Genomic DNA, 26,940 nt, shown 5'->3' with positions numbered 1-26,940 from the left:
AAATTGGGACGTCGGCAGATGTGGATTAAACGCTTGCAAAAAGCAACAACAAGGATCATTTTGAAAGGGGAAATAGTCTGTAAGCAGAGATGTGCAAAGTATAAAGTGGTTTGAATGTTTAAAATATCTGTGCAGTATAATTGTTTAATTGTTTAGCAGTTGGGAAATTGGGTAAAGGGATCTGGAATATAAAATGATTTGGTGTATTTAAAGAGCCAGAAGGAGGAGTGGAGGGGAGTCCGGGGGTTTGCGGGTGGGAAAATATGTTTTCTTTTTGGTTCTTTTTTAATGTTCATGAGAAATGTGCGGCGTAATATGGTATTGATACAATGTGGCATATATTGGATTTTTAATAACTGAAAACTAATAAAAATTATTTAACATAAAAGAGAGAGAGAGTCTAGTGCAGACTCCTCTTCTCACCCTGGTCAGCCAGAGGCCCATTTGGGAAACTTGCAGGCAGGATTCGAACACAGGAGCGCTCTCTCCTCCGTCGCTTCTGATGGTTGAGGCCGGGCAGAGCCAGCCTTCCAGCAGCCATGGATTTGTCAAAGCCTCTTTGGAAGCCCTCGAGGAGTGTGGCCGTCCCTGTGGCAGGGAGTTCCGCGGTTTAACTTTGTTCTGTCTCCCCGAATCTCAGCTTCCACAGGTTCTGGCTTTATGAGAGAGGGAGGAAATGTCCGCTCTCTCCATTGCCTTTTTGCAAACTTCTCTAAGGCTGCCCGCCCACAAGACTCTGCTCTGCCCTCCCCAGTCAGAGGCAACGATGCTTCTGAATGCCAGTCGCCGGCGACCGCAGGCTCTGTGTTCGAATCCTGCTTTCTGCTTTCCCTTTGGGGCATCCGTTCAGCCCCGGTGAGAACGGGAGACTGGACCTGACGGGCCCCCGGCCTGATCCAGCGCTGCTTCTTCTGTGGGGCTGGGCTTGGAGGGAGGGGTCATGGCGCTAGACGGAGGCCTGGGGGGTCCTGACTTCTGGGGGGATTTGCTGCCTGTGCGCCCCTGACCCCAGGCTTCTTCCCCTCAGGCTGGCCGAACTCCAGGTGGTTCTCCGGCGCCGGAAGACATTGGACCCCTCTGAGAAGATGGCCACGATCCTGGCGCAGCACCTGGCCTCCTGGCCGAGGGGGGACACCAATGGCCCTCCTGGACACGCCCCCCCAGCAACACCAAGGCCCCCAGGTACTGGGCCCGGGGGGGGGGGGGAGAGGAGGTGATCTGTTCTGTGCAAGGATCGGGGCCTGAAAGAGCGTGGGGCCTCCTCTGCTGGAGAAGAGGGGAGCGTGGAGGCTGGTGGGCTCTCCCTGCCGTTTCCGTGGCCAGGAGGGAGCCACTTTCTCCTGTAGCTCAGGGGGCGAAATCCTTAGCGCTGCGCAGAGTTAATCTGTGGAACTCCCTGCCACAGGGAGCTGCTTGGATGGCTTTGAAAGAGTGAGACAGAGGAGGAAGAGAGGGCTTTTGGGGGCTCCTAGTCAGGACGGCTCTGCTCTGCCCCCCCCCCCGGGGAGCAGCAACGCTTCTGAATCCCGAATCCTGACTTCAGGATTCCCTTTGCCTGACCCAGAGACTCCCCTTCGCTTCCTCAACGAGCCTCTTGCAATTGCGGAGGGGGAGGGCCAGAGCCCTGACGTTATTCTGGGTACCTTCCCCCCCCCCCGTTGCCCCAGGCCGCTTCAGACGGGTTCCCATGTGCAGCGCAGTCCCCACCCCTCCGGATCCGGCAATTGTTCTGCCCCCCCCCTTCTGCCTGAGTTTTTCCAGATGACGTCAGCCTGGCCTGCGATGGGAGGGTGAGGCCCGGCTGGCGGGGGGGGGGAGCGGGACAGCTCTGCTTTCTTCTCTTTCCCCCCCCCCCAGCCAGCTTCCTCCCTGGGGAGCCTGTTCGGAAGCCCCACCCCCTGTTGCTGCCTAGGAGTGCTCTGCTCAGCCACTCCAGGAGGGGGGGCGGGTTGCAAGGCCTTTTACGCACCCCCCTCCCTCCAGAAAGAGAACACCCACCTTGTCACCCTCTGGACAACCTCTTTTTTTCTTCCTGGAGGGGGAGATGAGCTCCTTTTCCTTCAACTGTGAAGCAAGCAGCCCCATCATTGGGGGGGGGGGACAACAACTCAAGACTTGGGAAGCTAGAGAATTTGGGGTGGGGGGGAGCTAGGGGCACTGTGGCTCCTTTGGCACAGATGTTTGCCTCCTTCGCCCCCACCCACCTGCGTTTGCCAGGAGTCTTTTATGGGGGGGTGTTGAACAGCTGGAGCTAGCGGGGGGGGGAGACTCCAAGGCAAAGCTTGAGTAGATTTAGCAGCTGGAGGAAGATGAGGGGGCGCTGCTGCATGGGCCCCTCTCGGTGCATTTGAAGTCAGGGGGGGCTGCTTTCATATCCTCGGCAAGGGGGGGAGCGGAGAAGGAGAGAGCCTCCTCTCTTGGGGAGGGGGAAGAGGTCTCTCACCCCAGGAGGTGGGTTGGAGCAGGACTCTTTGGGGGGGGGCTCCTTCTGAACTGACAAGTGCAGCGCTGAACAAGAGCTGGCCGGTTCTCCCTCGCAGGGGGGGGCGCTGCTGTTCGGGTTGCGAAAGGGACAGGGCTGCCGGACGCCTTTTTGTGGGTGGGGGGGGGCTGGGATGTGGCTGCTCTGGGAACTTCGGCGGAGGCTGCTTTCCTGCTGGCACCCGGCTTGGGGGGGCGGAGGCAAGGAGGGCGGCCCCCGGGTGGGTGCCAAGCCCAGGCAGCGCCGCTCCATCTGGGCTGCGCAGAGCAGGCGAAGAGTTAACGCTCCCAGCCGCCCCTCGTAAACATTGTGCTTGGCCCGGCGCCCGAGACCCCCCCACCCCACCGCCCACCCGACTGCTTCCAATTAGCTGGTGGGTCCGTCAGCTTCTGCGGTGGGTCGCCGGCTCCCCTGCCTGCTCCTCCGCCCGTGGCGCCCTCTTCCGCGCGGGGCCATGATCCACGGCCGCCACTTCTTCCCCCCGGCCGTCTCCCTGCTGCTGCTCCTGCTCCTGCTCTGCCGGGACCACCTGCCCGCCGGTGCCCAGAGGGTCAAGGTCCTCTTCACCCCTATGATCTGCCGGGTGCACTGCAGCAGCGAGGGCCGCTGCACCAACCACTGCGAGAGGGGCAATGCCACCACCCTGTACAGCGGGGCGGACGCCGGCCCGGCCGAAGGGGGACCCGGCTTCCGAGTCTGTGAGTATGGCAGCAGGGGGGCTGGGTGGGGGGCTGGCACAGAGCAGGGGGCGCAGCACTCTGCCCTGGGCAGCGGGCAGCATGGAAAAGCGGGCAGCCTCTTGCATCAAGCGCCCTTCCTGGATCCCGTGTGCCACCCTGGGTGCTTGGCGCCCGCTCCTGCCCAGGTCACAGCCTCCTGCGTGGCTCTCTCTGCTGTGCCAGGCACACCTTTGCCCCTCGCCCGGTTCTGGGTCTGGTTGCTGAGGTTTGTGGCTACCCCACCCCCCATTTGGGCTAAGAGAAATGGGGGGGGGCTTCCTAGTGCCCTCGCATCATGTGGTCCTTTCGACGGGCAACTTTTTCCTCCCCTTCCTGGAATGTGGTTTCTGTTTCCCAGGAACAGAGACGGGCTGCACTCCCCCCCCCTCCTGCCACTTGACCAGATGTCCCCCCCAGCTGGTCCCCCCCCCAGTGCATGGCTCCTCTCCCTCCCGCCCACCTGCCAGCTGCTGCCCTGGCACAGGGACGCTCCCCTCTCTCCCTTCCCCGCCTGCTGCTGGGTGTCGGAGTGTGGAAGGCAGCAAATGGGTCTGGGGGTCATGGCCTCTGTGGTCAGGCGGGCAGATGGGATTCTCCAGCTGCCACTCCTACGGTCAAACTTTGCAGGGGAGGCCTGCATGTGGGGGGGTGCAGATCCCACCCCCCAGAAAACCTGATGTTCCTGGGAATTATCTGAGCGGCTGCTGAGCGACACCTTGCAGGACGGGGGGCAGGGACTCGGGGGCCGGGGGTTCGTTGTCGTGTCCTCTCCGCCTCCCAGAAGGCGCTGAGGGTTGGTGGGGGGCCTGCCTGCTTTCCCCCCACCCACGTTAACCCTGCGAGTGCCGTCTCTTCCTGGCGCCCCACGAGGGTCTTCTCTCGGCCCCCGGATGCCGGCAGAGGCTCCTTCGGGGGCTGAAGGGAGAGCAGGCGGCCAGCTGGCGCGGAGCCCTCTCTCTGCCAGATGGGCCCAGCTGCCTCTAGCGGGGGGCCAGGGGGGCTGAGCTCCAGCCCCAGAGGAGGCAGGCAGGGGGTCTTGGCGTCCTCAGGGCCACCCTGTGCCTCAGTTTCCCTAGGCAGGCTTGGAGAGGGGCGTCCTGCACGCTGGGGGCTTGGAGGGGCGGGGGCTGTTGGGGGGCGTCTCCCCGTCCTCCCCTCCCGTTGCGCTTGGTGATGCTCCCCTGGCTGCGCGTGGGTGGTTGTGCAAAGCCAGGCGTGTCCTGGCGGGCCTTTCCCCGCGTGTCGTGCCTCGGAGCAGCGCCCGGTCCTTGCGCGGGGGGAGGCAGCGGCCCCCCAGGATGGGACGCAGCACCACATGCTCATTGACGTAGTCCACAGCCCATGGAAGTGGGGGGCTCTTGCGCTCCTGCCCCCGCCACTCCCAGGAACATAGGAATCCAGCCAGCGGGTCCTTTAGCTCCGAAGACACTGCCTGGCAGAAAGGGCTCAACAGGGTTGCAGGCAGAGGGGTTTCTCTCAGTACCCCCCCCTTCTGCCCCATAGCTATGGCTCCGCCCTATGGCCTGCGGAGGGTCAGGCCTGACCTGCCTGCCCACCCCACCTCCAAATTTCTCCTGCTATCGAAGGCACTTGCACTTCACAGACTTGCAGCAGTTTTGCTGCTCCCATGTTGTTTCTACAGTGGGGGCTCCAAATGAGGCTGCTGATATTAATAATAATAATAGTAATAATAATAATAATCACCCACCCATTGGACTGGGTTGCCTTTGCCACGCTGGATGGCTTCCAGAGAATATCAAAGCATAATAAAGCATCAAAGATTTTTAAAAATCCCAATACAGGGCTGCCTTCAGATGTCTTCTAAAAGTCGGAGAGTAATTGATCTCCTTGGCATCTGAAGGGAGGGTGCCACTGCCAAGAAGGCCCTCTGCCCGGGTCCCTGTAACTTCGCTTCTCGCAGGGAGGGAACCAGCAGAAGACCCTCGGAGGGGGACCTCTGTCTCTGGGCAGAACGATGGGGGTGGAGACGCTCCCTCAGGTACGCAGGGCAAGTATGCAAGCCTTTCTCTGCAGCCCCAGCCAGGGGCATAGGAATGGGGGGGTGGACTGCTCCGGGTGTCATCCCTGAGGGGGGTGACAAAATCCCCCTGGTCGGATCACCGCCGCTGCCCCGGGTGCCGATTGCAGCGCTGATCCCGGGTGGACGGCATGTGGGGGCTGCCATTATGCCAGAGCCCAGCAGAGGGACTATGGGGCCCCTGGCACAGAACCCCCTTATGGCATCGTGGAACTGCAGGGTTGTGGGGGAAGCCAAGGGTCCTCTAGTCTGACCCCCGCACTGCCGGAATCACAGCTGAAGAATCCCTTAATAATGGCTGCCCAAGGGAGTCTGCTCCTCCTCCTCACCCCCCCAAACCACACCCTTTCTTGGCCCTTTCCTGGTGAGCAAGAAGGCCAAGTCCTGGCCCCGATCCTCCTCTTCCTGTGGCCCTGAGTTTCCCAAAGGGGTGGGGAGGGGCTGGCAGCAAAGCCTCTGTGCTGCTTTCTGGGGGTCTCAGGGACTGAGCCGGCTGCCCCCTGCCTCTCCCCTCCTCGCGTCTCCATGGGGTCAGGCAGACGTGGGCGTCCTGGGAGTTTTATGGCACTCCAGGTCTAAATGTTGACTGTCAGAAGTAGACAGAGGACGGCCTCCTCTGGCAGCCGGGAGTCACGTCCGGGGCAGGAATCCTTCTTCACTCAGGGCACAGTTAACTTACGGAACTCCCTGCCACAGAGGTGGGCACCAACCAGGCTATTGATGCCCACAATGGCTCTGCTCTGCCCTCCATGGTTGGAGGAAACAGTGCTTCCGAATGCCAGTCGCTGGGAACCACAGGAGAGGAGAGCGCTCTTGGGTTCAAATCCTGCTTGCGACTTTCCCACAATGGAATCTGGTTGGCCACTGTGGGAAGCGCCCCCCCCTTGGGCTGATCCAGCACTCTGGCTCTTCTTATGGAACCTCCAGCTCCAGAAGCAGTCTACCTGGATTCCTGTGTTCTTAGGGGTATTTGGCCGCTGTGAGAACAGGACTAGATGGGTCCCCCTTGGGCCCGATTCCAGGAGGCTCCTCTGACCTTGTGCTCTGCCCCCGCCCCAAAGTGGCCCCCACCAACCTGGAAACCCCTCCCCCAGTGTTTTGAACTACAATTCCCATCAGCCCTTGCAACTTAGAGCTGTGCTGGTAGGAGCCTCTATCCACAAGGCCCCTGTTTTGTCAAGGCTGCCTGCCCCCCCCCCCCGAATATAGCATTGATTAAGGTTTCGAGTGTCCCGGTGCAAAGGTGGAGCAGCTAACGAAACAAACCGAGAGCGAGAAAACCGACAAGCCGATAACGGAGGCAGGACCTGGGCGGAGGTCAACACGAAAATGACGAGGAAAATATGCCAAAATAATCTTGCAGGACGTAGCATAAATAGACACAGTTTCTTCTTTACGTAAGGAGAAATAAACACGGAGATAATATAAACTGGGCTTGAGGCTGCAATTACAGCTTCCATATGTCCAGCGAGGCGGGAGAAAGAGGGAGAGAGGCAGCCGCCTGGAAAGCAGGAAGGACTTCTGAGATCCGTTGGACGGGGGGACGGACCCCCTGGGAAGGTTGCTAAGCAGAAGTTGGGGGGGGCGTCTGCCACAGGGGGTCCACCTGTGGCTCCTGCATTGTGGGGGATCAGGCCGTGTAGAGTCCAAGCGCACCCCCCCTCTGGTGGAGCAGGAGGGGAAGTTTTCATAGAATCTCAGGATCTTAAAATTGTAGAGTGGGAAGGGGACCCGCAGAGATCATCTGGTCCAGCCCCCTGCCATGCAGGAATCGCAGCTGAAGAATCCCTGGCATCCGAACTTAAAAATGGAAAGCGTAATGCTGGTGGTCAACAAAAGAGGTTCAAAGACTCTCCAAAGGCAAATCTTTAAAAATGTAGTATAAACACCGACAACTGGGAAACACTGGCCTGCGAGTGCTCCTGTTGGAGAACAGCCTTGACCAAAGGCGTCTTGGGCTTTGAAGACACTTGAACTCAGGACACAAGGGAGAAACATGCTAAGAGGAAGCCACGCTTGGTGAATCCAGGATCAACTCCTGCCCGGAAACCAATGTCCCCACTGTGGAAGGACGTGTGGGTCCAGAACTGGCCTCCGCAGTCAATTACGGACTCACTGTGAAGACCCTCTTGGTGGAAGACCATCTTACTCGGCTACGCGGGATCGCCACAGAAGAGGATTCCTGACCAAGGGCCACCGAATCTCTGCTTAAAAGCCTCGGATGAAAGAGAGTCCCTTCTGAGGGAGCCCGTTCCTCTGTCTCACGGCTCTTGCTGTCTGAAAGCTCTTCCTGTTGTTTAGTTAAAATCTCCTTTCTTGCTGTTTGAATCCATTGATTCAGATGCTGCCCCTGGACTTTGCTGAACCCGTTTACTTGGACTGTTTTGGTTCCAGAGAACTTTGGAAAGAGGCAACACCAGCAGCCCCAGTCCTTGCGGGAGTTTTTTCCATCGAAGGGGCAGCAGATGGTTAGGGCAGGCTGGGGAGGAGACCACCCCTGTCCCTTCCTCTACCCTCAGCTCAGGTTGACCCTGGCGGGGGGGGGGATGAGTGTCCTGCCATGCAGGAGGGGGTCGGACAAGGTGTCCGTGTGGTCCTCTCCAAGGACCCCTCTTGCCGGCTGCTTCCTGCCATGACAGCTTTTCCAGAGAGGACAAGGAGTGCAGGGTGGTGTTCCGCCGCTGAAGGACTCTGTGGGGCTCAGAAGCTTGCACGTTTCTGACTTTGAAAAGAGGGAGAGCTTGGGGCTGGACTATGCTGTGCCTGCTCTGGATCGGTTGGCAAGAGAAGCCCCCGCGCTGCTTTCTCAATCTGCTCCGTCGCTGGTGCCCGGCTGGTCCTCTCCCCACGCCAACTTTGCCCTCTGCCTAATCTGGCCTCCCTCTGACCGCGGCCCAGCTGGCCGGCCTGCAGACTTGCCCTCTCAAAGGCCTGGCAGGATCTGTCCCTTCTCAGCACCGCCCAGACGGGCACAGGGCAGCCAAGAACAACCGAGACTGTCTGGCTGGCCTCGATTGCGCCTGGGAATGTGGGGCAAGTGGCCCCCCCTCCAAGAGATCTGGCTCCCGCCCAGCCCCAGGGATTGGGGGGGGCTCTGCACTGCATGGAGTGGGCATGGGGTCCCGTTGCTCCAAGTAGGGAGCTGGCTCAGGACCCCACAGTGCCAGGCAGCGTTGTGTGTTAAAGGACAACCTTCTTTTCCTGAATATTCTCCACCCCCAAATCAGCCCAGTTCAGATCTCGCTGTGCAGATGCGTCCCACCCCCGAGTGTTTAGAAAAGCACATACCTCGCCGTGACTCTGGCAAGCGAGCCAAGCCGCACGCTCTGGACGGAGGCCACGCGCCCCCTACCCCGTCCCCCCAGGGGAAGGTGGGGTGTCCTGAGAGCAGAGACTTCCTGCTGACTTGGCAGCCCAGACCCCACCCGGGGGGGGGGCAGAGACTTTTCCTAACACAAACACACAGCTCCCAAACCCCCAAAGGCAGCTGAGCAGAAGACCTGCGGGATGAGGCTGAGTTTTGGCAACCGGATCGGGACACTGGAGTCGCCGTGATGGTACCACGTGTAGCGAGTGCCAGGAAGTTTCTCCAGAGTCTCCCCTCAGAGACTCGCACAAGAATGGGGGCAAAGGGGCATCTTGGCCCCCAGGGAGCTGCAGGAATCTCTCTTGCGTTGCAGCGGGGAGCGAATGTCCTTGGTATTTATTTCGTAAAATTTATGTGCCGTTTGACTGTAAGACAAGAACATTAAAAGCCTCAAAGCAGTTTGCAAGAAGATCAAAAGAGAAAAATCAAGCGTGGTTCGCTTTAAAATGTACAAAACTTAAAATACAAAAGCCGATTAAAGTTGCCTCAGTTTTCTAAGCATCTCGGTTAGGGTGCTTTTAGCAGGTCCCGAAAAGAGTCCAGTGAAGGCGCCTCAAGTGGCAGGGAGTTCCAAAGGGTCAGTGCTGCCACTAAATGACCGAGTTCTTAAAAGCACAAATCAAAGCAGTCAGGTGGGGGCCTTTTGGGTAAGGAGGTCTCGTCCTGCTGGGACCATTTCCAAGTTGGGTGTGTCTAGGATTGAAGTCATTGTTTATTTTATTTTTAATTACATCCCACTTTAAGAACCTAACAAGAGCCCTGGATGAGGCCAACGGCATCCTCGTCTCCCAGTGGCCAAATTTCCCTAAGAACCCAGGAATCTAGATAGACTGCCTCTGGAGCTGGAGGTTCCATCAGAAGAGCCTGGCTGCTGGATGAGGCCAATGGGGGCTTGTCCAGTCCGGCAGCCTGTCCTCACAGCGGCTGAGCAGGTGTCCACAAGCCGGAGCTGAGAGCAAAAGCAACTCTCCCCTCTTGCAGTTTGCAGCAGCTGCCACTCAGAAGCATTTGTGGCCTCCTGCAAGGTGGCCATAAAATTAGCACACCATAAATAAAAGGGATTTCTGGTGGCAGAGGCAGCGGCGCTGATGGGAGGTGTTAAAAACCCAGGTTCTCCTGCCGCCCACCTATCAAATAATCATCCAGATAGTGCATGACGTAATGGGATCCTGACCTTATTTTCATGGCCCACTCCAGAAATGTGCTTAAAGTCTGAAAAGGGCCGCATGCAATGGAACAGCCATGGGCATAGCATGGTCAAAGTACCATTGGTCCTGAAACTTTAAACCCAGCAGTCAGAAGGCGTGAGGGTGGACTGGAAGCAGGCGAAAGGCCGATTCAGCATCACACTTTGCTGCAAGAGCACCAGGGCTGCCGCCTCCCGTAATAAGCTTGATCGCATAATCCAGCAACGCATATTTCACTGAGTGTCGCTTCTGAGAATTGTGTCATTTACGGATCAGCTTTTTGGGTAGGATAAGTTAGGAATTGTGCGGACCTCGCCCGGTACATTTTTAGGCACGATACCCAGAGGTGATACTATAAATTTAGGGAAAGGGGGCTTCCGGAATGGACCTCCAACCCTCCCTAAAAGGCGCTCTTTGGAAATCTTTTTCAGGGCAACAGGGGCGTAGGAAGGGGGGCGGGGGGGGGGCTGTCCCGGGTGCCATCATGGAGGGGGTGACAAATTAGCAAGGAACAATTACTGCCGTACTAGGGCAGTTCATAAATCTTCTTTTTAAAAATACCTGCTCCAAAGGTCTTATCTTACAACACTAGGGATTATATAACTATATCTGAAATTTCTTGACCCTCCTCTACGAAAATAGCTGTTTACTTGGCCGTTTTCCTGTGTTGCGAAGGCTGAAATTTCAATTCAGTGGAGCACTTACTGTTCCCAACCCTAACCCTGTGGAAAGCCATCTAATTAGACTTTGATTTGGTTTTGACATGTTTTTAGGAGGTGATTTAATTATTGTTTGATTTTATACCAATGTTATGTATCTGATGTTAGCTGCCCTGAGCCCGACTTCGGCTGGGAAGGGCGGGATATAAATAAAAGTTTATTATTATTATTATTATTACTGCTACTTATTATTATTATTCCTTTGTAAGAAAATATGAAATAACGTAAAACCATTTTTGCAGGCAAAAAAAAAAATCAATGATGGGGGGTGACAAGAATTTTTCTGCACCGGGTACCGCCTGCCCTTCCTACGTCTCTGCAGGGCAATATGGGGCATCTCACGTGCAGACTTTTACTTGGGGGGGTTGGTCAATGTCAAGGTGCCTACCGCTGGGATACGGAACCTTCCTGGAAGCCCCCCTCCAGGTATTTTGCCGCCTCCCTGTTGGGGAGGGGGAGGGGGCTAGGGAAAGGAGACGCTTATTTGCAGAAAGCCTCGGAAAATTTGCTTACCCCAAAAGCATTTTGTGGCTGGGTGAGGCACCTTTGTTAAACTCCCAACACGATTTCCTCTGCACCCTCCACCCCCCGGAGGGGGGGAACCCTGGGTTGGGGACGGAACAGCTCCTCTTTTGCATCTGCAACCTCTGGACCTGGGGGGGGTGCAATGTCGTCAGCCGCCCCCTCCCCTGAGCTGCAGGGCTGAGAGGAGTCAGGGACCCCGGGGCGCTCTCCTCCTTCCCCCTCCCCAGAGTCGTGTGTCCCCAGAGGCTTTTCTCTCCCCAGGGGAGAGTCTGCACCCTGGACGGAGAGTCGGCCTTTGCGCACGTGGGGGTCCAAAGAGCCAAGGGGGCCTCTGTCCCGGGAAGCAGCTGCACCTAAAGGGGAGGCGGGATATTATTATTATTATTATTATTATTATTATTATTATTATTATTATTAAATTCAACTTATACACCGCCCTATACCCAGAGGTCTGAGAGTGGTTCACAAACAAGACCACAACGTATAAAATCAAACCAAAAACAATAACCCCCTCCAAAAAAAGAACCACATTCTAAAAGGGTGTTGGATGTCAGTAAGATGCTTAAAAGGAACGCATAAAGGTGTATAAAGAAGGTGCCAGGCGAACTTCCCTGGGGAGAGCATTCCACAGACGAGGAGCCACTGCAGAGAAGGCCCCGTTCTCGTGTTGACCTCCTCCAGACCTCTCAAGGAGGAGGGATGAGAGGGATGGGGAAGGGGGAGGGATTTATTTTATTGCTGCATTTATTTTATTGCATTTATAGCCCTGTCTTTCCCCCTCCTCCTTTGACCCCCACAACAACTCTGCGAGGGAGGCCAGGCTGGGAGGCAGCAGCTGGCCCCCAAGGACACCTGAGGACTGAGGGCAGAATTTCAAACCAGGTCCTAGTCCTGCACTAACCACTAGGCAACACTCTCTTCCAACTAGGCGAAAAAGGAAAACACCCCCCCTGGATTCTGACTCCTGTCTGCAGGTGTGGCTGCTGACCTGAACTCTCTCTCTCTCTCTCTCTGCCCCCCAGTTCTCTGCCCCCTCATCTGCCAAAATGGGGGGGTCTGCCTCAAGAAGGACAAGTGCCTCTGCCCCCCCAGCTGGACGGGGAAGTTTTGCCACATCCCAGCCCTCCCTCGGCCCCACGGACAGCAGGCGCCCTCCCGCCGCGAGACCAGCGCCCAGGCCGAGGGGGGGGCCCAGCCCATGGCCAAGTCCACCTACACCCTCCCCATCGCCAACCACCGCGAGGAGCGTGACGGTAAGATGGGGGCCAGGAAAGGGGCGGCGTGGCAGCGGGTTGGGCTAGATGGCCTTGGGGGGTCCCTTCCCGCTCTCCCCTCCTGTAATTCTAGGAGTAAGAGAAGGGGGAGCCGAAGGGGCAGGAGGTTCCGGGATGCAGTTAAGTCATTTTGGGCACCCTGCCCGCCTTGGATTCGTAATCCCACCCCCCCAAAAAAAGCATCGATAATAGAAATAATTAGAAATAATTTTTATTATTTCTACCCCCTCCAATCTGGCTGGGTTTCTCCAGCCGTTATTCAGAAGAGCACGTTGCACGACTCGTTGAGGAAAGAACACCGTGAAATTCTAAGCAGGAACAATTCGTTGCATATTTCGGCAAGATCTAATTAAAAGCAGGGAGTTTTGGGTGTCTGAGAGGACCCCCACCCCCGCTGCCCCCTTGCCTCTTAGCGCCCTCCCCCAGGTCATAAGTATCTTATTTTTCCTTCTTTTAATAATTTCAGGGTGGTGAAAATAAGTTTTCTGCCCCGGGTACCCCCTGCCCTTGCTACGCCACTGCCTCCCTTCGTGGTTGCACCGCCCCTTTGGGAATCTCGGAGTTAAATACAGTGGTACCTCAGGTTAAGTACTTAATTGGTTCCAGAAGTCTGTACTTAACCTGAAGCATTCTTAACCTGAAGCGGACTTTCCCATTGAAAGTAATGGAAAGTGGATTGATCCGTTCCAGACGATGAAAAAACACCCCCGAAAACAGCAATTTAACACGAATTTTACTGTTTCACGAGACCATTGATCCATAAAATGAAGGCAATTGTCAATGCACTGTGCTATAAAATAAATAAGACAGTATTTTAGATAAAAAAATGAAAATTGATTTCCAAACTCACTGTTTGGAGGGGGCTCAGGATCTTCTTCCACAGTCACACTTGGCTTGGCTCCCGGCATTCACGGAGGCCTCAGAGAGCTCCGTAGGCCCCGCCGATGTCCGGGTTTGCCTCCAGGCAGCAGCGAGGCCACCGAGAGCTTGGACGACTTACTTCCGGGTTACAATTGTTCGTAACCTGAAAAAAACGTAAGTTGAAGCGATTGTAACCCAAGGTACCACTGTAGTGTGGTTGTTGGGGAGGGAGAACACGCCCAGCTGGGAAGCCGGTGCGAGTGCGAGGCCGGATCCTGCGCTGCGCGTCTTCCCTTGCTATGAGGACCCTTGGGTGCCCACAGGGCCATGCTGCGTCAAGTGCAGCCAAGACCATTCTGGTTTTAGTTGGCAGGAGAGACACCCCACTCCTTACAGCTCAGGGATAAGAACCCCAGAAGAGCCCATCTAGTCCAGCCTCCTCTTCTCACAGTCGCCAAAGAGCCTAGCATTTGAGATAGACTGTGCCTGGACCTGGAGGCTCCATTTGAGCCTCAGAAGGGCCTGGCTGCTGGATCAAGCCCCCCCAGTCCAGCCTCCCATTCTTGCAGTGGCCAACCAGGTGCTCCCAAGGGAAACCAGCCATCAGGATTTGAACACAAGACCGACTTGTGGTTCCCAGCGACTGGGGGCAAGAGGCTCCCTCGCTTGGTGCTGGCAGGAGATCCCTTAGATCCCTTTAGGGTGGGGGCAGGGGGCTCCTTTTGGGCCCGGCTCCTGGAAAAGGGATCTGTGCCAGCCAGGAAGGGACGGAGCAGACATCCAGCGACAGAGGAGATAAATGTTTGCTGGAGGGACGCCTGGAATTCTTCCTTTTGGAGGAAGGCAGAGGGACACGCTGCCTGCCTGCAAATATTTGAGGAGATATCGGCAGGAATGGGACGCGTTGTCTCTCCTCCTCCCTGCCCAGCCAAAGCCGCCCAGACGCAGCTGGAGCCTCAGAGGTGCAGAGGAAGCAGGAGGAGGAATTTGGCAGCGGAGAGGCCTCTCAGGGCCGGGGGCTAAGCGGAGCCTCCATGGGCAGAAGCAGTCTACCTTAGAGGGGCTGGAGGGAGGGGAGGGGAGAAGCAGCAGGCGGGGCTCCACCTTGCTTCCCTGGCTGGGAGTTGGAGAGGGGAGAATCGTAATAATTATTATTATTATTAATAATAATAATAATAATAATAATAATAATAAATAATCAATTTTATTTATATCCCGCCCTCCCCGGCCAAAGCTGGGTTCGGAGCGGCTGACATCATATAAATAAGATAATATGCATAATGCAATATACCATGTGCAAATAAAATAACATTCAGCATTCATTAAAATAATATAGAATAATATTAAATATCAGCACTTCAAGATTAAACAGAAATCCACTCTTAGCAGTTACAATAAGTACCGTATTTTTCGCCCTATAGGACGCACTTTTCCCCCTCCAAAAATGAAGGGGAAATGTGTGTGCGTCCTATGGAGCAAATGCAGGCTTTCGCTGAAGCCTGGAGAGGGAGAGGGTCGGAGCGCTCCAAAGGCTTGCGGATAGCAGCCTGAAGCCCGGGGAGCGCAGCGCCAACTGCCGCAAGCTCTGGGAGCGGCAGCGAGGTTGCACGCAATCTCGCCGCCTCTCCTGGAGCTGTTCTGGGGGCTGGGGTCGGGGGAAGCTCGGGCTTCCCCCCTCCCCAGCCCCACAAGCTCCAGGAGCTCTTTGGGGCTGGGGGGAAATAAAAAAATTTCCTTTATTTCCCCCCCTAAAAACTAGGTGTGCCCTATAGTCCGGTGCGCCCTATAGAGTGAAAAATACGGTAATTTCTAAACTCCAGTCACTAAAACAACAGCAAGCCACAGGGCACAACACTTGGTGGGGGGTGGGCTGGATGACCCCCAGGGCTCCCTTCCAGCTCCACAATTCTACGATTCCCCAAATCCCTTGGTTTGGGTCTTGCCTGCCTTCCCGGTCTTTGGGGATCCCTCTCTGTCCCCCCTTCTCGGGCTCAAATGCCCCTTCAGCCTCCCTCTCTGCCCCCCCTTGACCCGTCTCTCCCCCCCCCAGGTGTGGCCTCCCTGGCCAGCGTCCACGTGGAACACCCTCCCGAGGCCTCGGTCACCATCCACCAGGTGGAGCGCGTGAGCGAGGAGCCGGCGGGGGACGCCAACGCCCTCCCCCTCTCCCGCCCGGCCCTCTACAGCGTCCTGGCGCAGAGCAGCCCCCGAGACACCCCCAGCGGGGGCTACGGAGAGGGGGCCGGGTTCGGATACTGCTTCCGGCAGCTCCGCGGAGGAGAGGTACTACTTGGGGGGGGCATGGGGAGAGAGGGGAGGGGGGGCAGCTGTGGCTCATGCAGAGGACCAACCCCCCCCCGTCAGCTCACTTCCAACTCAGCCCTCTAGGGCAAAAAAAGGGGGTCTGTTTAGAAAACCCTCCGTAAATGGGGGGAATCTAGGGGTCTCCCACTGTTCCTTTAAAAAGCCAGCAGCTCTCCGTTGTTAAAAACATTAGAGGAGACTTCAGGATCAGGCCAGTGGCCCCCCAGTCCAGCTTTCTGTTCTCACAGTGGCCAAATACCCCCAAGAACTTAGAAATCCAGGTCATGTCAAATTGAATTTCAGAATGATATACAAAACAAGTATCAACCAAGGAGTTTTTATTTTGATAACAACTTTCCTTGATCATTTCTGTTGTACAGTTTTCTAAACCAATAAAGCATAAAAAAAGAACTTAGGGATCCAGATAGACTGCCTCTGGACCTGGAGGTTCCATAAGAACGGAAGAAGCAGGGGCATCAACTATAGGGGGTCTGAGCACCCCAAAAATGTTTGGTTGTGGCTGCTCAGCACCCAATCCGCAGGGACCCCACATGACCTCTGGCGCCTCGTGAAGCCCTGGAAGTCACGTCCGAGGCCAACCAAGACCTCTGAGATGCGGTCGGAGACCTGGCGAGAACTGTGACAACTCGGAACCGGACTTCTGGTGCCACCGGAATTCAGGTTCTGAGGGCACTGGGTGCGTGAGCACGTGGCATCGTGTCGCACGCACTGGGCACCCATAACCCGGGGCCCAAGTTGGCAGAAGGAGAGCCTAGCCATTGGCCCATCTGGTCCACCTTCCTCTTCTGACAGTGGCCAACCAGATGCCCCCATAGGGAGCCCACAGGCAGGACCTGAGTGCGAGGGCTTTCTCCCGTTATCTGGCATTCAGAGGTAGACTGTCCCTGGGCATGGAGGTTCTGCAGTCAACATCGGCCTCTGTAGGAAGAGCCTGGCAGCGGGGAAGAACACAGCCGTCCTGGCCGTGGGTCGCGCCCCCCACCTCTGTGGGTTTGTCTAGAACAGGTGTAGGCAACCTAAGGCCCGTGGGCCGGATGCGGCCCCAACGCCTTCTCAATCCGGCCTGTGGACGGTCGGGGAATCGGCATGTTTTTACATAAGTAGAATGTGTCCTTTTATTTAAAATGCACCTCTGGGTTATTTGTGGGGCATAGGAATTCGTTCATTTTTTCCCTTCAAAATCTAGTCCGGCCCCCCACATGGTCTGAGGGGCGGTGGTCCGGCCCCCGGCTGAAAAAGGTTGCTGACCCCCGGTCTAGAATCCGCTTTCAAAGCCATCCAAGTTGGTGGCCATGGCTGTCTCCTGTGGGAGGGAGTTCCGTAGTCCAGCTCTGTGCTGCCAGAAGGGAAGCACAGCTGTGAATTCATGTGAAGTGGAGACTGGGGGGGGGGGAGAGGGGCAGAGAGTGGCTGAGCCCCCCGCTGCCTCTTTGGCAAGGGGGTCCGGCTGACTCATCTGCTTTGGCTGGAGGCAGCAGGTGCCGTTCCAAAGCCAGGAGAAACAGGAGTTTATGGGGCCCTTTTGATGGGGGTCTCTCTCCCCTCCCTCGCCGCCGGGAGCAAAGCAAGGGGGGCCTGGAGGCCTTGGCCCCAGCAGGGCAAGGTTGGGGGGCCTGGCAAGCCCTGATAGGGGTTTCTCTTTAGCGAAATGGCTGGATTTCAGCACTTTGGGTTGACCGGAGGCCAAGAGACTCCCGGAAAGAGCGACTCGCAGATGATTGTGTCGGGAGGGAGGGGGCCACCATCTGTGCCAAAAGAGGCGATTGTGAAATGGCAGCAGCTGGACTGGCTGGACGGAGGGGGGGGGCTGAGGGGCACAGAGAGAAGAACGAAAGAAGAAAGAAAGACGAGGCCGAGAGGCAGAAAGAGAGAGGGAGATCGTAGTCGTCTTCTCTATGCCGATTCCAGGAACACAGTTTAACTCTGTGGTGCCGTTAAGAAGGATTTTCTTTGGTTCTGTCCTGGAGATGGGACCCCTCTTGTCTTCTGTCAAGGAAGGGGTGCACTTGGTGACCCCCCCCAGGGCTTGAACAAGCAAGGGAAAAGGATGGGGACTATCTTATTTTATTGCATTATCACAGCCTGCCTTTTTCCTCACCAAGGAGCTCAAATTCATGGTCCTCCCTCCTCATGTATTCCCCACAACAGCCCTGTGAGGTAGGCTAAGCTGAGAGGGAAACTGACCCCAAGGTCACCCCACCAGTGGGGGGATTTGAACCCAGCTCTCTCCTAGTCTGACATTCTCACCACACGGGCTCCCAGGCGTGAAGGTTTTGCACACTAGTGAGCAGAGGGCACTGTGTACGCCCTGGGGGTCGCCGTGGCTTTGTGGGGGAGGGAGCCCCTCTGCTCTTGGGGGGCTGCCCTATGGAGGGATTATCGTGGGCCAAAGCATGCCTTATCCTACAGGTGCGGATCAAAAACTGGGCTTTTAGGGCCTCTCTGGAACAGCCAAGGTCTGGGCGACGCTGGGGGGGGGTGTTCCTGGGTTAGGACCCCCCAACTGACTCTCTCCCTCCTCTTTCAGTGCAGTGCCCCCCTGCCCGGCTTGCGCACTCGAGAGATCTGCTGCCGGGGGGCCGGTCTGGCCTGGGGGGTCCACGAATGCCTGCCTTGCGCCAACGGCGACGTGGGTAAGGTTGCTGAATGGGGCCCCCACCCTCTCCAAAGAAGGGGTAGTGGCTTGGGGGGGGACTGGGAAGGAGCACGTGGCTTGCACCCTCCTGGGCCGGTTGGGGAGGGGTGACCCAAACTCCTGCCCTTTTGGGGCATGGGGCACCCATTTAATGTGGCTTTTGGTGCAGCCCTGGAAGTGTCAGTGGTGAGGGGGTCTTGGAGGGGGGGCATGGATATAGCAAAGGGCTCCTCCAACCGCCTGCTCTCTCCTCAAAGGGGACGCCAGCCCCGTGGGGAGGAACGAAGTGGCGTGCCCCAAAGGCTTCCGCCGGCAGAACGGATCCTGCATTGGTGAGTGGGGCTGGGCTGGCCAAGGACCCCTTGGTTTGTGGGGGGGGGGCTTTTCCACCCCCGGATCCTTCTAGGAGCCAAGGCAGAGCCCCCACAAAGTCCACCCCCTGGCTTCTTCCCAGGAGGGGCCTTTGCTGCCCACCCATCCTGCCAGGACGGGCCTGGATCTCTCTCCCCCCCCCAGCCTTTTCTGACACCCTCTTTCTCCCCCCCCCCCATGGCCAGATGTGGATGAATGCACAGAGGGCAGCTTCTGCCACAACGGCGACTGCACCAACACCCGCGGCAGCTTTGCCTGCGTCTGCCACGAGGGGTACATCCTTGACTCGTCTCGGAGCAGCTGCATCTGTAAGTCGGGCACCCCTGGCACCAGTGTGGGGTGCTGGGGGGTGGAGGTGTGGGGGGGGGGTGGCAGGCCTCCAAGCCTGCCTCCTGTCCTGATTACATGAGCTGAGCCTGCTGGATCCGGCCAATGGCCTATCTAGTCCGCCAAGTTTAAAATGCTTTACTTACAAAATGTTCCAAAGGTCAGATTCATGCATTTATCCAGGCAGCAGCAAGGAAAACACAGACGGAATACTCTTGGGTAGGAAATACATGAAGGTAGCTTCAAACACATGCTGTTGGAGCTTGCTTGGACAGGACTTCCTTGGTCAGTTGCATGGCTCAGAGAGAGAGAGAACAGGAAGAGAAGGCTTCACTTCCTCCCTCATCGGATAAGAGGGGGCGTGGCCTAGCTGAATCTAGGAATCTAACTCTGTGGTTTTAACCCCTTCATGCACTAACTAGCTCTTATGTTTGCCTGCAAATTCCCACAGCATCTCCCAACGTCCAGCTTCGTTGAATGTCCAGCAGTTCTAGGGTTTTGAGAGAGCGAGCGGGGAAAGCTCTGCACTTTCTCCAGGCCAGACATAATTTTACAGACTTCTACGCTCTCGCCTCTCATTCGCTTTTCCTCTAAACTAAGAAGCCCCAAACGCTGCAGCCTTTTGTTGCAGAGGAGTCCAGCCGCCCCCTTCTCATTCTGGCTGCCCTTTGCTGAAAACCTCCTCTGACGCTGCCATCTCCATCTCCTTTTTGAGAGGAAGAGACCAGAACTGGGCACAGTGCCACACCCACACCACAGATGTGCAGATACACGCACACACACCATATTCTTCACTCCATAAGACGCACTTTTTTCCTCCTAAAAAGTAAGGGGAGGTGTCTGTGCGTCTTATGAAGCGAATGTGTGGTCCCTGGAGCCGAATTGCCCAGGGGAGAAAAGCAGATCATGCTCCTTTTTTTTGAAAGAGGGAAGTAGGTGTTGAAACAAAGCCGCTGAGCAGCTGATCGGCAAGCGATTGGGAGGGAGATAAGGGACTCTAGAGATAAAGGAGGCTGCCTGGGAGGAGGGAGGTAAAAGCCCATGATTCCTCAGGATTTTTGCATTGGGTCACCCCAAATTCACCATCAGATCACATAGCATGTCCATGGCTACAGCCTGCACCAAAAAAACCTGCATCCACTGTTTTGTGGGGCCGCAATGGCGCAAAAACGTGGTTATAAAGCACGGATCCACATAGATCCTCAGGATTTTTGCATTGAGATTCCCCAAACTCGCTGTCAATTCACATGTCTGGACCCACAGCATGAACCACAAATACATCCACTGTTTTGTTCAGAATATATTTTTTTCTTGTTTTCCTCCTCTAAAAACTAGGTGCGTCTTATGGTCAGGTGCGTCTTATGGAGCAAAAAATATGGTAAAATGCATCTCTGGGTTATTTGTGGGGCATAGGAATTTGTTCATATTCCCCCCCAAATATAGTCCGCCCCCCCACAAGGTCTGAGGGATGGTGGACCGGCCCCCTGCTGAAAAAGTTTGCGGAGCCCTCTTGTATATCATATCCCAGCAGGCTTTAACTATACTGCACGTCCACCACATATGTGCAGATTTTGACGCCCCCCTCTCCCCCCGCAGCCCACCACGTGATCTCGGAGGCCAAGGGCCCCTGCTTCCGCGTCCTGAGGGAGGGCGGCTGCTCCCTGCCCATCCTGCGCAACATCACCAAGCAGATCTGCTGCTGCAGCCGCGTGGGCAAGGCCTGGGGCCACGCCTGCGAGCGATGCCCGCCCTTTGGCTCAGGTGAGGGCGCCCAGGGAGGGGGGCGATGGGGAGACATCCGGACGGCGGAAGCAAAGGCTGGAAGGGGAGCCAGCTTTGCCTGGGCTGGAACAGAACGCTGTGTGATGGCGGGTTGGGCTAGATGACCGCTGAGGGTCCCATTCCAGTTCCATCATTCTATAAGCTTTCTCTCAGCTCATGAGAGCAGAGGACCTTTTGCCCAGGGCAACCAGCCCCAGCCTGGGATTGAGTGGGGTGAGGCTGTCAGGGAAATGCCCAGCAGGCTCCAGAGTGGAGTGGGGGTGATGAGGGTTCCCCCCCAAAAAATAAACCCCTCTCTTCACACTGATCTCCTTCTCTTTGGCAGACGGGTTCAAGGAGATCTGCCCGGCGGGGCCCGGCTACCACTACTCAGCCTCTGACCTGCGTTACGACACCCGCTTCCTCGGCCAGGACCTGCCCCGGGTGCCCGTCGGCCGCCAGCAAGGGGGTCGGGATCCGGCCGCCAGACCCGCCCTGGCAACAACCACAGCTCCAGCCGTCCGTACGTTCCCTGGGGAGAGGCCAGAGCCCCCCCTTCCTGCTCTGCCCCTCTCCCTCTCGGGGCAGAGTGAGGGTGGCTTCTCTGATCTGGATGTTTGGGGGAAATGGGAGCGTTGGCAGGCCAGTTTGTGGAAGTGGGGGACAGAGAGCGGGCAGTTCTACCGGTGCTGCCTGGCACAGAATCAGCCCCCGGCTGCGACTCCCGCAAGGACCCTGGGCGTCCCTTCCAATTGTACCGTTCTTTCTTTCTAAGGCTGGCAGAGTCTGTGCCCGTTTGGATGAGGTGGGCTAGCGCTGTCTCTCATCTTGCAGGGCTGGGCATTGGGTGGGTCCTTGCCCCCTCCCTTCCTCACGCCAGCTCTCTCCCCGCCTTGCAGTGCGCTGGAACCCCCCGCCCACCTTCTTGCCGGAGCGCCAGCCTCCCCGGCGTGTGCCAACCCAGTCTCCTGACCCACCTGTGCCAGGTAGGAAAAGCAGGCAAGTCAGGGGGGAGGGGGGCATTGCGTCTCAATGTGGGAGCCAGAACTCTCTGGGATAGCTCAGTCGGTCGCGTGTGAGGCTCCTACTAACAATTTCAACTGTTTACAGTGGTTTTTAAGGACGTGATTTAGCTCTCAATGCAATTTCCCATTGACTGCTGTGCAGCGCCCCCTGGTGACACATTTTTACAGCACATTTAAACATTTTAACTCACCAGTATAGATTAGTCCTTATTTGGGTCTCACGGTTATTTTACCTTTCCGAGATTGTTTTTATATATTATCTGTAAGCTGGACTAATGAAGAAATGCAGTATGATATTAGATCATCCCTCCCTGAACTTCAGAGCATGGGAAGTTGCCCAAAAGATATATAATATGGCACTGAATATTTGGCTTTTTTGATTGTATTATAATTTGGAATGTTTTAATGTGATTTTTATTGGATGGTTAAAATGGAAAACATATTTAATATTATTATTTAATAAATTATATATATGTGTGTATATATAGGTGTGTGTATATAATTTATTAAATATTATTTGATAATAAAATTTAATAATTTATGGAAACTGGCCAGAGTGGCTGGGACAATATTATTATTATTATTATTATTATTATTATTATTATTATTATTGTTACTATTATTATTTCTCCCCACCAGACGCTGGGCAGGGCGTGTGCGAACGGCGCCCCCAAGTGTGTGGTCCCGGGCGCTGCATCCCCCGCCAGGGTGGCTACACCTGTGTGTGCGACCGCGGCTTCTGGCTGAGTCCTCAGGGCACCCACTGCATTGGTGAGGGGCGCAGGGGGTGGCAAGAGAAGCAGGAGGCTCTGAGGGGGTGCAGGGAGAGAGAAGGCAACCCTTGGGGGATGCAGAGGCGCTTGCCCAGAGTTCAGCTTCCGAAGCTGAGCATAGGGAGATTCGGTTGCATAAAAGGAAGGACGCAGTGTATTGTTAATCTGTGGAACTCCCTTCCACAAGACCCCCTACCTGGACGGCTTTGAAATTCATGAAGGTGGAGAGGGCTACCAAAGGCTCCTTCACAGTTGCAGGCAGAAATGCTTCTGAATCCCAGTTGCCGGAAGCCAGAGCAGGGGAGAGGGGCTCTGGAGTTCAAATTCTGCTTGCAGGTTTCTCAGAGCAGGCATCTGGTCGGCCACTGCAAGAACAGGAGGCTGGCAGGCCATGGGCCTGATCCTGCAGGATCCTCTTCCATTCTTAGGAAGCTTTGAGGGTGCGCATGGCATCAGAAGGCGGCCTCAGAAGAGCCCAAGGTGCCCGCCTCCCCCAGCCAGGTGCCCCAAGGAACTGGGTGCCAGAGGGGCCCACAAGCCCCAACTGAGCCCCACAGCAGCCATCGCGACTGCCACTCAGAGGCGTTTTCTGCCTCCCCCAGCGGAAGTGGAGCTCACTGTTGTGGCACTCGGGGAAATCTGTGGCCCGTAAGCTCAGCTTAGGAAAGCAGGCTGTACATGCTCAGAGGTAGCCTCTCCTGGAGTGTTTTGCAGAGCTCAGCTTTTGCAGGTGGCTTTGGCCAAGGGGGGCAGCCAGGGCCGGATTGAGGTTTGATGTGGCCCTCAGCTCCTGAAGGTGATGGGGCCCTTTCTATGTCCAGCTGTCCTTTGGCCACAACAAATGGTTGCTGTTTTTTGTGTTGAATATATGCTTTGTGGTCATTGATGGACCTCATAGGTATCTCAAGCCATTTGCACATCACAAAATGTGTATTTTATCAAAGTAATTGTTGAACTGAAATACAATTAAGAAGAAGTACATTAATGGTGAAATACAATTTAGAAGAAGTATAGTAACAGTGAAATAATTATTAAGTTCTAACTTAAAATGATTGGGGGTCCATGACTTACATCATAGGACCCTCACAACACAAAACACTGTTGCTGTATGTAGGTTTTATTTTATTTGGTTTTTTATCTTATATTTTGGAAATGTACATCCAGGGTTTTTTCCTTTAATTTTTTGGGGAACCCCAAGAGAGTGGGGCCCTAAGCTAGAGCTTGTTTAGCTTATACGTAAATCTGGCATTGGGGGCAGCGGAAATGTGGGGTGGGGCTTGGGCTGCGTGTCTCCATGGCACAACTTCTTTCCTTCCCCCTCACCCCCCCTCTCTTCTCTCCCTCCCCCCCCCAGACGTGGACGAGTGCCGGAGGAGCCCCCGCCCATGTGCCAACGGGCGCTGCGAGAACTCGGTGGGCAGCTTCAGCTGCAGGTGCCGGGTCGGCTACCAGGCGGACCCCTCCGGCTCCGAGTGCCAGGGTGGGTGTGGGGCAAAGGGGGAGGGGGCTGGGATGGACTGCTCCCCCCCTCAGACTCAAAGCAACACTCTCTTCCTCCTCCTCCTCCCCAGACATTGACGAATGTGCCAAGACCCCCCCGCCGTGTGCCAACGGGCGCTGCCAAAACACCCCTGGCTCCTTCCGCTGCTCCTGCCCCCCCGGCTATGTTCCCAGCCCCACTGGCTTCGAATGCAGAGGTAATGGGGGGTGGGGGGAGGAAGGGAGAGGCTGAAGGGGAAACTGAGGCCCCTCCAAGCAAGGGAGGGGGCAGGTGGAGGGGGCAGCTTTTGGGGTCCCGTTTCTATATATATATAAAATTTTTATTAGTTTTTAAACCTCTCATTTTCAACAGTAATTAAACATACTTTTACATCTTATTCCATTTTTTTTACTTCCATCAATCCTGTCTGAAAACTTTCCAATCTCACAATCTCGTCTCTTAGTATGCATTTCTTATCTTCCCTATTACATTTCAAATTCATAACCAAGATCTCTATCTTTTTTTACTTTGTAACACTTCATATATTTCTCTTTACAAAACTTATTGTAGTCCTGCTAGCGTAATTTGTTGATTACAGTTGCTCTTCAAATAATTCATATACTTCTTCCAATCTTCTGTAAATCTCGGGTCCCGCAGGTTTCGAATCCTTCCTGTCATTTTGTCCAATTCTGCATAGCCCATTAATTTCGTCTGCCATTCTTCTTTCATCGGAATTTCTTCTTGTTTCCATTTCTGGGCTAACAATTGTCTTGCCGCAGTTGTTGCATAGAAAAACAATTTAACATCTTGCCTATTAATGTCCTGACCTATCATATCAAGTAAAAATGCTTCTGGTTTTTTAAAAAATGTATGTTTTAACGTCTTTTTCATCTCATTATATATCATTTCCCAGAAGTTCTTTACTTTTTTACATTCCCACCAAGCTTTTGGGTCCCGTTTCATTCCCCCCATTTTCTTGCCCTTCTGGGTCTCCCTCCCCTCCGGTATTAATGCTTTTCGTGGTGGGGCTGTGCAGAGATAAGGAATTTGGGGACATAACATACAATGAACTCCAAAAGATCTTTAAATTCCCATTTCAAAAAAACCCTGAAGTCTTTTTGTTGGCGCATTGATATACAAAAAAACCCACAGAACCCTTTTCATGTACGCAACCACAGCGGTGAGGATTTTAATAGCCAAAAAATTAGGAAGGTGATGTAATCCCCACAAAGCATATCTAAAACAATATTGTGAAAATGTAAATCTCCTGACAGGTCGAGATTGAATCTTGAATATTAAGGAAAACTATCAATGTAGGAAAATTTCTGGATATGTAACAGATTTAATAGGAAATGCGTCAAGGTTAAGAATATGTAGAAAGCACAACGAAGTGAATCGGAAGTCAAAAGTGTGTGATGTTAGGTGATGTGTTGTTAGTTAATGTTTAGTTGTCCTCAAGGTCTTTGTCCGTCAATTGTTTTGCAATGAAGTTAAAAAGAAAAAAGAAAATTTCACATCAGTTTCCCGCAGCCTTTCCCAAGCCGAAAGTTGAATGTGACCCCTTTCTCTCCCCCCAGACCTCGACGAATGCTCTCAGAGCCCCCCGCCCTGCGCCCGCGGCCGCTGCCAGAACACGCCCGGCTCCTACCAGTGCAGCTGCCCCTCCGGCTTCCAGCCCGGCCCCACGGGCACCGAATGCCTGGGTGAGAGAGGGTGCCCCCTTGCCCCCCTTCCCGCAGCAGCCAGGTTGGGGTCCACGCCCTCGGCCCCCGAAGACCACCTCCTGGGGGAAGCTGCCTTGCCCTGGGTCAGACCATTGGGCCCACCTGCCTCAGTATTGCACACACAGGCTGGCAGCAGCGGCAGCCACCCTCCCCGTAGATGCTGCCACCAGCGAGGGAGCCCGGGCGCCTTCTACATGCCAAGCAACTGCTCTAGACACAGAGCCCTTTTGCTGAACATTCCCCCAACCTGCCTCCTCCTGGGACCCCGCGGCAGAGCAAGTCGGGGGTCCCAGCCAGGGTGGATTTGATTTAAATCACAATTTAAATCACTAGTCAGTAAGGCTTGATCGAAATCATTTTTTTTATATACAGGAAGACTCATTCTTGCTGGTATCATCTTGATATTTACAACCAGAGGAAGGTTTCCTTTTGGGAATCATAAATTTTCAGAGTAGTTTTTACAGTTATATCAACAATTCCTGATTTGGTTAAACTATTAGAAATACCTAGACAGGTAATTATGAAATTCTGGTGAGGTTAACTTTCATAAGTTAACTGTTTATATCTGGACAACTTTTCTGCTGTACTTGATTGGAAGGAGATAAATAATCATTTCCTTAATAACCATTTCAACCATTTATTTAACTAAAACAATAACATTATAGCATATGTATCCATGTTTGTTAACCAATGTGGTTAAACAGGTTTTTTTTAAAAAAAAAATTAAGACTGAGTTTTAGCACACGTGAAAAACTTAAAACAAATCCTTATTTCCTGATGAATAGCCTTTGGACTATAATGTAACTTAAATAGAAAACTATGTTTAGAAAGATTTTTCCTCCAAAAGCATTTTATTTTTAAAAATCCGATTTAAATTTTAAAAAATCTGATTTAAATCAAAAAAACTGATTATTACCATCAGTAATAATCCATGTTCCACAGGGGGGGATGCACTGGGACAACCGATCTCAGTGATCACGGGTAGGAGGAGGAGTTACGCTAAGACTAGACCATGTCATTACAGAGGGGGCAGGTTTAGTCGTTGTCTGAGGACTATTCCTGCCTCCGGGTCTGGTCTTGACCGGATGGATACTAGAATCAGCAAGGGATACCCACATGACCTGAAGGTGCTGCTGTGCAATGCCAGGTCAATGATTCATAAGACCACTGCCATCCATGACTTGATCATGGATGGAGGACTTGACCTGGCATGTGTAACAGAGACTTGGTTGGATGAAGCAGATGGGCCTGTCCTTGCCGCTGCTTGTCCACCAGGTTTCTCTTACGCACAGCAACCCAGGTCATGTGGGCGGGGAGGGGGGGTTGCAGTGATTTTTAGGAAGTCA

General features: G+C 54.6%; 1 protein-coding gene across 2 annotated transcripts in view; it reads left to right on the top strand.

Annotated features, from left to right (window-relative positions):
• LTBP4 (latent transforming growth factor beta binding protein 4) overlaps positions 1-26,940 on the top strand; it is a gene marked incomplete at its 5' end in the record, with an annotated part of 52,911 nt that overhangs the window by 8,239 nt on the left and 17,732 nt on the right. The window contains 13 exons of one of the 2 annotated variants that reach the window (XM_083626726.1): positions 1,028-1,182; positions 12,060-12,290; positions 15,223-15,455; positions 18,025-18,130; positions 18,390-18,464; positions 18,690-18,812; positions 20,428-20,592; positions 20,939-21,115; positions 21,492-21,578; positions 22,257-22,388; positions 23,745-23,870; positions 23,962-24,087; positions 25,448-25,573. In XM_083626726.1, coding sequence (XP_083482852.1) covers positions 1,028-1,182; positions 12,060-12,290; positions 15,223-15,455; positions 18,025-18,130; positions 18,390-18,464; positions 18,690-18,812; positions 20,428-20,592; positions 20,939-21,115; positions 21,492-21,578; positions 22,257-22,388; positions 23,745-23,870; positions 23,962-24,087; positions 25,448-25,573 — 1,862 coding nt within the window. Of the gene's footprint in view, positions 1-1,027; positions 1,183-2,664; positions 3,181-12,059; positions 12,291-15,222; positions 15,456-18,024; positions 18,131-18,389; positions 18,465-18,689; positions 18,813-20,427; positions 20,593-20,938; positions 21,116-21,491; positions 21,579-22,256; positions 22,389-23,744; positions 23,871-23,961; positions 24,088-25,447; positions 25,574-26,940 lie in introns of those variants that run through there. The other variant, XM_083626727.1, reaches the window with a different exon arrangement.

The sequence above is a fragment of the Podarcis filfolensis genome (assembly GCF_964270895.1).
Source record: "Podarcis filfolensis genome assembly, chromosome: 8".
NCBI lineage: Eukaryota > Metazoa > Chordata > Lepidosauria > Squamata > Lacertidae > Podarcis > Podarcis filfolensis.
The sequence above is the reverse complement of the archived record's forward strand: the minus strand, read 5'-3'. Positions and strand labels throughout refer to the sequence as shown.